General features: G+C 44.8%; 1 protein-coding gene across 1 annotated transcript in view; it reads right to left on the reverse strand.

The window, feature by feature from the left end:
* Positions 1–12,600, reverse strand: part of LOC121271166 (microtubule-associated serine/threonine-protein kinase 1-like) — a 104,372-nt gene that overhangs the window by 61,226 nt on the left and 30,546 nt on the right. Inside the window, exons 4-6 of the mRNA XM_041176927.1 lie at positions 7,578–7,656; positions 5,731–5,891; positions 2,868–2,943 (exon numbers count right to left, since the gene is read on the reverse strand). Coding sequence (XP_041032861.1) covers positions 2,868–2,943; positions 5,731–5,891; positions 7,578–7,656 — 316 coding nt within the window. The remainder of the gene's footprint in view (positions 1–2,867; positions 2,944–5,730; positions 5,892–7,577; positions 7,657–12,600) is intronic.

Consider the following 12,600-nt stretch of genomic DNA (forward strand, 5'->3'; position numbering starts at 1 on the left):
AACACTTTGCTTAATTTCGCTTCCCTGGTGATTGTAATTTTCCAAAGTTCCTCCCTCCATTCCATTTCTTGATTTACAGCTATTTCCAGGATGCTACTTGTGTCCTCTATAGTGAAGAATGAAGCAAAATACCTGTTTAACTCATCCGCCATCTCCCTACTTTCCATTATCAATTCCTCTTCTTATTTAAATATCTTTAGAAACTCTTACTATCCATCTTTATATTACAAGCTAGCTTTCTCTCATACTCTAATTTTTCCTTCCTTATTAATCTTTTTGTCATTCTTTGCTGTTCTTTATATTCTTTCCAATCATCTGACCTGCCAGCCACCTTTGCATAATGATATGCTTTTTCTTTAAGTTTGATACTGTCTTTAACTTTTTTAGTTAACCACAAATGGTGGGCCCTCCCAGTGGAATTTTTCTTTCTCATTGAAATGTATCTACACTGTGTATTCTGAAATATCCCCTTAAATGTCTGCCACTGAATCTCTATTGACCTATCCCTTAATCTCATTTGCCAGTTCACTTTAGTTAGTTCTGCTTTCATACCCTCACAATTGCCATTATTTAAGTTTAAAATACTAGTTTTGGACACACTCGTTTCTCCCTCAAAATGAATGTAAAATTCGATCACATTATGATCACTGATACCTAGGGGTGCCTTCACTATGAGGTTATCAATTAATTCTATCTCGTTGCTCAATACCAGGTCTAGTATAGCCTGCTCTCTGGTTGGCTCCAGAACACGTTGTTCTAAGAAACTGTCCCAAAAACATTTTATGAACTCATCTGTCTTTGCCCATCTGATTTTTCCAGTCTATACGTAGATTAAAATCCCCCATGATTATTGCTGGACCTTTCCGGAAAGCTCCCATTATCTCTTCTTTTATACTCTGTCCTACCATGTAGTAACAATTAAGGGGCCTGTACACAACTCCCACAAGTGACTTCTTGCCTTTATCACTGCCCATCAGAACCAAAACCGCTTCTACATCCTGGTTTCCTGAACTTAGGTCATCCCTCTCTAATTTGCTAATACCATAATTAATTAACAGAGCCACCTCTCCACCTTTTCCTATCTTCCTTTCCTTCTAGATACAGTAATGAACATGAACAACCTCAGCAGTTTACTAAGAAAATGAACATGAGTACATTAGCAGATCCACCTCACTAATTCACACCAGGGCAGATACTGGATAGATTCACACGAATAACTGCAAGGCATCAATTTTTTTTTAATTCACTTGTATGGGATGTGGGTGTCGCTGGCTCAGCCAGCATTTATTGATCATCCCTAATTGTCCTGGAGAAGGTGGTGGTGAGCTGCCAGGAAGGGAGTTCCAGGATTTTGACCCAGAAACAGTGAAGGAATGGCGATAAATTTCCAAATCAGGATGGTGAGCGGCTTGGAGAGGAACTTACAGGGTGTGGTGTTCCCATGCATCTGTTGCTCTTGTCCTTCTAGATAGTAGTGGTCGTGGGTTTGGAAGGTGCTGTCTAAGGAGCCTTGGTGAGTTTCTGCAGCGATCCTGTAGATAGTACATACTGCTGCCACTGTTCGTCGAGGGAGGGAGTGAATCTTTGTGGAAAAGGTGCCAATCAAGTGGATTACTTTGTCCTGGATGGTGTCGAGCTTCTTGAGTGTTGCTGAAACTGCACTCATCCAGGCAAGTGGAGAGTATTACATCACACTCATGACTTGTGCCTTGTAGATGGTGGACACGCTTTGGGGAGTCAGGAAGTGAGTTACTTGCTGCAGGATCCCTAGCCTCTGACTTGCTCTTATAGCCACAGTACTTATGTGGCTGGTCCTGTTCAATTTCTGGTCAATAGTAACCCCCAAGATGTTGACAGTGGGGGATTCATCAATGGTAATGCCAATAAATGGCAAGGGATGATGGTTAGACTCTCTCTTGTTGGAGCTGGTCATTGCCTTCCACTTGTGTGGCACAAATGTTGCTTGTCACTTGTCCAGGTCTTGCTGCATTTGGACACGGGCTGCTTCAATGTCTGAGGAGCTGTGAATGGTGCTGAACATTGTGCAATCATCAGTGAACATTCTCACTTCTGACCGTATGATGGAAGGAAGGTCATTGATGAAGCAGCTGAAGATTGTTGGGCCTAGGATACTACCCTGAGGAACTCCTGCAGTGATATCCTGGAACTGAGATGATTGACTCCCCAACAACCACAACCATCTCCCTTTGTGCTAGGTATGACTCCAACCAGTGGAGAGTTTTCCCCCTGATTCCCATTGACTCCAGTTTCACTACTGCTCCTTGATGCCACAATCGTTTAAATGTGGCCTTCACGTCAGGGGCAGTCACTCTCATCTCACCTCTGGAGTTCAGCTCTTTGGTCCATGTTTGAACCAAGGCTGTAATGAGGTCAGGAGCTGTGTTGCCCTGGCGGAACCCAAACTGAGCATCAGTGAGCAGGTTATTGCTAAGCAAGTGCCGCTTGATAGCACGTTGATGACCACTTCCATCAATTTACTGATGATCGAGGGTAGACTGATAGAGCGGTAATATACTCCGGGTAGAGTAATATGCTCTGCATTCCATGCCCTTGATGGTATCCACAACAGGAGGAATACTGACTGTGACTTGGATACTTATGGGACAGCAATGCTCAGCGAAAGTTAAATGATGATGCTGTTCGATATATAATACTTGGGGACAAAATGATTCAAGCTTCATATAGAAGACTGATAGCTAACTCCCCCAGCACCTCAGTCCCGACACTGAAAGCCAAGTTCTTCAGTGCATATTGTCACTGGTGCAATGTCAAAAATGACAGTTGCAAGCCTGACTCTTCATTCTTATTAGCGCAATAGGTAAAACGGACCCAAGCTCAATCCTTACCTTTGGGAACCTTTCTTTGTAGACATGGTTCATCATCACTATTTCATTGTCATAGCAGGAAGGAGAGCGGCCAGGGCTGCAACAGATCAAATGCTACAAGTTAGTCCATGTCCATCAAACCCATTCATAAGAGTCATTTCTGGCACTGACTTCAAGTGACCCTACTCTCACCCTCCTGCGGGTGTTACATCTTACTACCTCAAGCTGGTAAATAGTGAACAACTGTTTGTGCTGGTTAGCTTTTCAGTAACTAGTGGGTATTGGGATTCAGTGTTATCACTAGAAGTTCAAAGAGTGGGGGGATACTAATTCACACTGAGGGTTATTAGAGCATGGGTCATTATCATGAGTGACCACTGAGTCATAGGCTAGAATATCATTTAAAAGGAATCAGCCTCCGTGTCAAAGAAAAACCTCCAAATGAATATCCTAAATTGGCCACCTCAACCGTCTTGTCCTGTTGGCCCAAAGTTCCCATTATGGGAACACAGAAACATCATCATCACCCCAGCCCTATCCTAAAGGAACTAACTTTCATGTTTTTTCTCAATTTTACAACAGACTTTAATGTAGCTCAGTCGGTAGCACTCTCATCTCTCAGTCAGAGCATCACTGGTTCAAGTTCCACTCAAGAGGCTGAGCACAAGTCTACACTGACACTCCAGCACTCTGTTGAGGGAGTGCTGCACTGTCAGAAGTGCTATACTCTCCCATGGACTTAAAATATCCCAAAGAGGAACAGGGGAGTTCTCCCTGGTGTGCTGGCCGATCGTTACCCTTAAACCAACATCATGAAAAAAATAGATTGGACAGTTCATTATCACAGTGCTGTTTGTGGGACCTTACTGTGTGCTGTCTACAAGTGACTACACTCCAAAAAAGTATGTCATTGGCTGTAAAGTGCTATGCGGTGTCTTGAGGCCATGAAGGGCATTATATAAAGGCAAGCCTTTTAAAAGATTTTCCATGGGATGTGAGCGTCACTGGTTAGGCCAGCACTTGTTGCCAATCCTAAATGCCCTTGAGAAGGCGGTGGTGAGCTGCCTTGTTGAATTGCTGCAGTCCATGTGATGCAGGTACACTCCCAGTCCTGTTAGAAAGGGAATTCCAGGATTTTGATCCCCTGACAGGGAAGGGATGGTGATATAGTTCCAAGTCAGGATGGTGTGTGGCTTGAAGTGGAACTTTCCTTTACTGGATCTGGACACCTCTACAGTGGGCCAGGCAAGTCTAGCACCTTTCTTTTCAGGGCTTCACCTGGTCTATCAGAGCTTCTTGACTGCTCGAGTCGAGTCACCAACGTCATCGCCATGACATTCTGCCCACTCAGATTCCAGTTTTACATTTGTTATTTCCCAGAACTTGAGTTGATGGTGCAATCTGTTAATCAGGAGATAACACCTTGGCAATGAGCAGCAGAGCTTCCTGGCCACAGTGCTGAAATATTCATTCACACTGTGTGGGGTATGGGGGGGCACTTAATTGGCTTGTGTGACAGATCTGCATGGAACATGGATGCAATCCATTAGCAAGTACATTTTCTGGGAAGCTAGGCTGACAGTGACTAAAGCAATGTAAAACTCAAATACAACAGAGGGCATGAAGTGAGTAAAGATTGAGTTCAGGCAGCAGAGCCCTCCATTCATTCTATCACCCAACAGTAAAGATTAAATCTTATCTGCATGTTACAACACTCTTACGCCTATAGGATCCAGGTTCAAAATCTGCCCAGACTGAGGGGATGAAATGGGTCAATTTTCCTGTTCCTGTATAGGTTGGATCTCCTGATGGTCGGTGAATGCAGGAATATTTGGAGGTTTTGGAGGACTGCATCTCCCAGATGGAACCTCTGCAACTTTCCATCCTTTTCAATGAATGGATGGAAAACCAGTTTCCTGCAGGTTAGTACAGTCCTCCCTGCCCAGTGTTCCTCTAATGGCTGCACCCAGGAAACCCAAAACACGTGGGCCTAAGAACAGGAAAATGTAGCTCAACATCTGTCCACTCTGCCAGCTATGAGGATCCTAAATTTTGATGGTCTCAACAAAGTTCCTAGTTGTTTAGGGGCCCACAGTACAAAGGTAGCCACTATAAACACTAAATTAGCAGTCTTGTTCAGAGAGTCCCAAATCATTAGATATGGGAAATTCTTAGAAAATTACAACAGGTCTCACAATTTAGAGAAGGAAAGCTTTATCTGCCTCTTTATCTGAAAACAAGAAAGCTTGATACTGAGTGAATAATGTGAACATTCTACAACACCTCCATCTCTGGTCTGGATACCCACAAGAATTGATGGAAAGATCTTAACTATAGAGGAAGACAGAGCAGCAGATTCTCACACGGAGGGTGAGTTTTGACTTTGGGTGATATTGGATCAGTTAGGCTGACACTCCAGTGCTGTACTGAGGGAGTGCTGTACTGTCACAGATGCTATTTTTCAAATGAGATGCTAAATAGACAAAGGATCCTGTGGTGCAATTTTGAAGAGAGCTTGCATTCTGGCCAATATTTATCTCTCAACCATTAACTTAAAGTAGATTGTCTGATCATGATCTCATTGCTGTTTGTGGGAGCTTACTTTGCATAAGTTGGTTGCTGCGTTTCCTTATGTACAACAGTGGCTACACTTCAAGAAGTACCTCATTGGCTTTAAAGAACTTTGGGACAACCTTGGGTTGTGAAAGGTGATATAGAAATGCAAGTCTTTCTTTTTAGTACATCTTTCCCAAATTTCATTTCTATTGGTCAATGAGCAAGGTTTAAGGGGCGACTGACCCAACGGTGCTTAATTTACACTCATGGTCAAAATGACGCACTCTTCATTGCTGGAGATTCCAAAATGGTGGATCCGAGTACTGACCTGAGGCTCCGAGAGCGCGGGCGCACTGCTGGTGAGCGTCGGCCCCCGTCATCATCAGTGATACTCTCGGTGCTGCCAAAGTGTTTGGACAGGAAATGCAGCTCATCCACTGTGGGCTGGAAGGGCAACTGGTGAAGTTTCTCCTGTGACGAGCATGATGACTGCAGGGTTTGAAAGTTAACAACAAAACACAGGTGTGAAAGGAGATAAGCCATGCTCCAGAAATCTAAAATTAGCAAAATGTACCTTCCTTCTTCCCCCAAGGCGTTGGCTCATGCTGACCTCGTGTTCACAAGCCACTCGCACCTTCTATCACTGCATTCATTGTCTAACCGTCATGTTTAAGTCTTAACGTTGAAACTCAGATGCACACTCCTTCGCTCCCCCCATCCAGGATAGGGACAGGAGGATGCCATTCAACCCCTCAAGCCTGTTCCACCATTCAATCGATCGTGGTTCATCTGTACCTCAAGTCCGATAGCTCACCTTAGCTCAAATCCCTTAACAGCTTTATCTTACAAAAATCCAACTAGCTACAGCCTCTTTGGTTTGGGGTGGGGGTGGGGGGTTATTCCAGGTTTCTCCTGCCCTTTGTGCGAAGAGGTGCTTCCTGATTTCCCATCTGGCATTGCCTAGCTCTTTAAATCTTGTAAGATTATGTCCTCTCATTCTTGATTTCCCCTGCAGAAGGAATGCTTTCTCTATATCTATCCTATTGGAAAACTTTTTTTTTTAACATTTTAAACACCTCAAGCAAAATGCTAATCAATTCCCTAAACTCGAGGCCATGTTTGTGCAACCTTCCACAATCATTTAACCCTCTGAGCCCTGGTTCATTCAGAGTATTAAATAGTGAGAAACTAGGAATTAAAGGGTTTGGAACATCCAAGTACACAAATCATTTAAAACAGGTGCAAAAAGCTTTCAAAATGGCTGATGGAGCGTTGGCCTTAACCTGAAGCGGGAGGTTGGATTACGAAGACAGGAAGTTATGCTCAATTGTATAGAGTTTTGGGTCAGATCCCATCTGGAGTGTGGTGTTCAGTTTTGGGGCATGTTACCTCAGTAAGGGTATATTGGCCTTGGAGGGTATGCAGTGCACATTTACCAGGAAGATATTAGGGTTTAGGCCACTGGAGTTTAATTATTGTTGAATAAATGGATAATGGTTGTGAGTTCTAGCTGAATGCCAGAAGTTCCCAGCTTTTCTCTTTTCTTACCAAGGCTGCCTTGCATCTGAAGTGTGATATCTGCAATATAATATCTACCATATGCTGACACATCATTTTAATGTAATATTTTTAATGCAGATGTCACACCACAGACATCTCAATCAGCTACTGGAAAATGGGGAGTACTGTGGGCTATGCTAGCAGTCATAATCTTGCCCTTCACCATCTCTGTAGCCTCCTACAGCCCTCCGAGACAGAGTGCTCCTCCAATTCCCGCCTCTTGAGCATCCCTGATTTTCATTGCTCCACCATTGGTAGCTGTGCCTTCAGCTGCCTGGGCCTTAAGGTCTGGAATTCCCTCCTTAAACCTCTCTGCCTCTTCTTCTCCTTTCAGATTCTGCTTAAAACCGACCTGTTTGACCAAGCTGCTGGTCACCTGTCCTTAACCTCTCATGTGTCTCAGAATCGATTTTATTTTGATTAAGCCCCTGTGAAGCACCTTGGGATGTTTTACTATGTTAAAGGTGTTAAATGAATGCAAGTTGCTGCTGTTGTTACTGAGTGAAAGCCGCATATTACAGGGGCTGGGCCACAGAGAACAACACAGCAATGGGAGCAACCACCACTGGCCCTTAATGAACGTTCAAAGGTTAAAGTGAAAGAGACACCACTTACAGACACAGTGGAGCTGGGAGTGTTAGTCCCATACCCCGAGGATGGCAGTGAGGCGAGGGACCATCGACGTCCATCTGCCCTGGAAACACAATAGGAAGCATTTTAAACAAAGTATGCATGGTCCCTTTTAGCCTTAAAGCAGTAGCACCCTTTAACCCTTTTAGTAGCTAAACTGTATTGATAGCTATTCAATTGCTTGCTGCCAGTCTGGCCAAATTTATGGTTTTCCAAGGATCAATAGACTTAAAAGCAGCAGATCTGCTCATCCTAATTTAACAGGGCTTTTCGGTCGGGAAATGGTGTTTTGTTTCATTCTAATCTCCTGGTGGTCAATGCCTCCGCACTGAGATAGTATTCCTCTAATGCAATCGAAGCAAAGTAGGTGGTCGGGAGGGGGAATATTTTCAGTCTTCTGTTGTGCACAAGCAACAACTTCAAATCCCAACATGTTTCTTTAAAGGCTTTGGGAACATCCAGTCAGAATCTCCACACTGGAGTGAAAACTGAAACGATTGAAGGAGATTCTAGGCTTGCAGTTCATTCTGGGATGTGAACATCCATGAGACCATTAGCCCTTCCATTATTTCTCTTCATCCTATGACTTCAAATTGCAGAGTTTTCACGTTTTATTGCACTAAGTTGTGCTAATTTATTCTGCTAATTTCATGGGGGACACACAGAGCCACAGCCTCTCTAAATGAGAAAAAAGGAACTAAATCAATGTTTCACTTCTCACTCTATGCCTGAAAGGGACTGAATTTTGGCATTTAAAAGGGTACTGTCTCAAACACACATAATCAGTATGGGATAAGAATTACTCCAGTGACTGTCTGCATACACCTTCAGTGTGCTGGTGAAAGCGGTGCTTGTTTGTCATTTGTGACGGAATGGAAAACCTTTCTGGAATGTGATTTTGCAATTTCCCTTGGAGCAGTTGATTCCCCACGTTACAGAGTTGCTGCACACAGTGGAGTGGAGAAATTCTTGCCCCTGTGCGAGTGGGGGACCTACATCCCCGAACATTGGGAAGAAAAGCCAATCAGCAACACAATCCAGTCATTGTAAAACATAGCGTTGAATGCAACAATGATCCTGATTCTTTACCCCCCCCCCCCCCCCCCCATGTTATGGAATTGATAATCCTTTTCCTTTTGGCACCATGCCCGAAGAGGACATTGGTAACCATAGACTTCCATTGGATTGGTCCATGATTATGCTTAGCAAAGTACTGAAGTGGTTTGCCATTTCCATCTGCCATCTGGCTAACTAGGAAACTCTCCCACTCATCATCAGGCACATTGGAATGATTTAAAGCTGATAATCCACCAATTTGGCCACATTATGAATACACCTTCCTTGACCATCAAGTCCTGAAGTGGGACTTGAACCCAGAGTTTCTGGCCCAGAGGAAAGGACACCACCCAGTGCACCATAAGGCCTCCAGGAATTAATGATAAACCTGTATGTTCACCTGGGAGCCCCATTGTTGCCTCCTTTGGGGAAAGCCTGCCAGAACTAAGTGTCAAACAGGCACAGCAGCGGGCCTTCCCCAGGATCACGGACCCCGGGAGCAGAAGTATATGCCCCCACCCCCAGACTCCCACAAGAGCTTCCAGCCAATCAGAAGAGAGGCCTCGGATCGACATGGGACCCCAGCCATGGTGAGTGAGGGTGGGATGTGGGTCACGGGGCGGGGTTCGTGGGATGGTAGAGGAGGGTGGTCGGCAACAAGTGCCAGGGGACTGCTCTCAGCAGCACCCACCCACCGCCACCACCACCACCACCACCCCCCCCCCACCCCCCACATCATCGCTTCTCGATACCGGTGCCTCGATCATGCAGAGTGCCTTTGGAACGAGGGAACTCTCCCTCCTGCTTCCCAGGAGCCCAAACGCAAACCCGACATGGCTTCCCGCGTGGCGACTATCTGGCCCACTGCTGGCGTTAATTACCCTGCTCGGGGGCCCGAATTGGTAGCAGGATAGGAAGGCTGCCCACGACTTAATTGGGGCAGGAGGCCCTCACCTGCCACCCTCCTGCCCAATTCAATGCCCCTCCCGCCTCCAAACTCATATCGGGGGAGGGCATTAAAATCCAACCGATGATTTGAAGTCTCGATTCGGGAGAGGGAAAGGTAAATCGATTTGCTTTTTATCTGGGTCCTAAAGTTTCTTCCCCCTTCCCTGAAGAGTTCCGTGGTGTTCCAACTGGCACTGGTTGCCGCTTCCTGGGCATCACAGCTGAACCTGATTCTGTTTGCCTGCTCACTATCCTCACACATGCACTTCAAGTGGCAGCTGTGGCTCTGTGGGTAGTGCTCTCGCCTCTGAGTCAGAACGTTGTGGGTTTCAGGTCCCGCGCTACAAACTTCAGAATAGCATCCCAGCTGACACTCCCAGTACAGCACTGAAGAAGTGCTGCACTGCCGGAGGTGCCGTCTTTCGGGTGAGGCATTAAACCGAGGCCCTGTCTGCTCTGTCAGGTAAATGATCCCATGGCACTACTTTGAAGAAGCTCGTCCTAGCCAATACTTATTACTCACCCCTAAAAGAGATTATCAAGACATTTTCATTGCCCTCCGAGTGATAATGGGCTGATGTGGTTCGAACATTATGTCAGTGACTAACACTTTAAATATACTTCATTGTCTGGAAGGTGCTCTCTGACATCCTGAAAGACAAGTCTTTCCTTATTTGTGCAGGGCTGTTGATTTGAGCTGGTTTAGTTGCCAATTCGCTAATCTTAAAAGCACAGTACATGGAAAGTTGACATGCATCACACACACAGATGCACACACACACACACACACACACACTGACGCGCACACACATACACAGACGCACACACACACATACAGACGCACACACACACATACAGACGCACACACACACTTACAGACGCACACACACACATACAGACGCACACACACACACATACAGACGCACACACACACACATACAGGCGCACACACACACGCATGAGAAATTAACTGAAGGGAAGGCTGGTCACGCAACACCAACAGAGAGAACCAGTTGACCACATGTTCCACGAGGCTGCCATCTTCAGCCAATCCACAGAGCTGAGCACAGCATCAGACCTAACACAACCACAACACAGACTGGAGTTACCTGTCAGTGCGATGGCCATGGCTGCAAGGAAAGAAACAGGTTAAAGCAACAACAGGTTGAGAAGCGAGACTGGAAAAAAAGGCACTGAGCAAAAACACTGATGACCCCCACCATGCACTCGTCCTAGTCACAGGCTAGCTTCCTGAGGTTAATTACCATATAGTTCACTGCATAAATACCTTGGTTTGGAGTGCAACCATCAAAATACAAATTATAACAGTGCTCAACAGTTTTGATATTCTCCTGAAGGTATTAATCTCAACAACTGCGGCCCTGAATTGTGCCTCAATGTCCTTGCGCTGTAGAGGGGGAGTGAGAGGGTGGAGGGGTTTGGGGGAATCAGCCAGTATGCCAGTTATTTGATCACACTCCAGAACCCTGATTAATAATGCATTGGCGCAGGTGTTAATTGAAATTTGAATGTGATGCTCCTGCAGTTGAATAATCTGCACCCACAATCTACAATCACACACCTAGAATTATCCACTGGAGTAAGATACCAGAGCTATTATCTTTACAACCAAACTGCATGAGGACCAGTGAGCTGACAGAAATGTAAATGTAAATAGATTCATAGTGGCTGTGGACAGGGCGTTAATGAAATATTAATTTCTCACCAAACGCCACCTCCTTTTAAGTTGAATTAAAACAAACTATTATAATTTAGCAAAAAATAATCCACACATATCGTGGATCTCAGGAAACTAGTACAAAATCCAGGCTGACACTCCTAAAGCAGGACTGAGGGAGTGCTACCCTGTTTGAGGTGCTGGCTTTAAGGATAAGACATTAAAGCAAGGCCCTGTTTGCCCCCTCAGGTGAAAGATCCCAAAGAACTATTCTGATAAAGTACAATGGAGTCCTCTCTGGTGTCCTGGGCCAATGTTTATCCTTCAGTCAATATCTAAGAACAGATGAAGCTGGTCATTTGTCCCATTGCTGTTTGCGAGAGCTTGCTGTGCACAAATTGACTGCCATGTGTCCTACATTACAACAGTGACTACATTTCAAAAAGTACTTCATTGGCTGAAAAGCACTTTGGAACACCCTGAGGTTGTGAAGTCACTACAGAAAATGCAAGTCTTTCTTTCTTGTGAAGCATTTGAGTGTGCTATACCACATATAGCTCAATGATTACAGCCTGCAGTTCAACTTCACTGTACTTATCTGTACCACCCTCACAGTCACACACAAACATAAATTTCAATTAGCCATTTACTCTTACCCTCGCCCAACACACACACACGGAACAACCTGGTTGCAAGTACAAATGATAAGGATCCACTGACAAGGATCAATCTGTTAACTGTCAGAGTTTTGGGAAGTTTAATTAGTTTCTTGAGACCAACCGTCCTACATTTAAGTTCCCCAAGCCCTCACAAACATGACTCGATGTTCCATATTTTATTAATTCTGTCATATTGGATGTCTGCGAAAGCACAGTTGTCATTTACCCCTCTTGAGTATCACAGTGCAGCATCAAGACCTGCCTGCAGTGGGCAATTTGCATTCATGCTAACCTGCTCAGTAAAATGATCAGAAGGAGGGATTTGACCCAATTTCTTTTGCTTCGAGTGCATGCCGAGGTCCCTTGTTCAGATGGAGACTAGGGCACACAGTCAAACATAAACACCATTCTACTGATTGATTAGGCTTTAACTGTAGCCTGAAGTAAAATGGCACTGTTATTTATTGTGTCTTTGTGATCCTGAAAATAAAAATGCATAAACATTTCAGAGGACAATAAATGAACAGAGTGTCATCCTAGCCACCACTCAATCCAGCTGTTTTGTCATGAATGCCTATGTTACCTCCAGATTCATCTATTCCAATGTCTTCCCAGCCAGCTTCCCATCTTGTACCCTCCATAAATGTGAGGTCATCCAAAACTCTGC

Source organism: Carcharodon carcharias, chromosome 30, assembly GCF_017639515.1.
Source record: "Carcharodon carcharias isolate sCarCar2 chromosome 30, sCarCar2.pri, whole genome shotgun sequence".
Taxonomy (NCBI): domain Eukaryota; kingdom Metazoa; phylum Chordata; class Chondrichthyes; order Lamniformes; family Lamnidae; genus Carcharodon; species Carcharodon carcharias.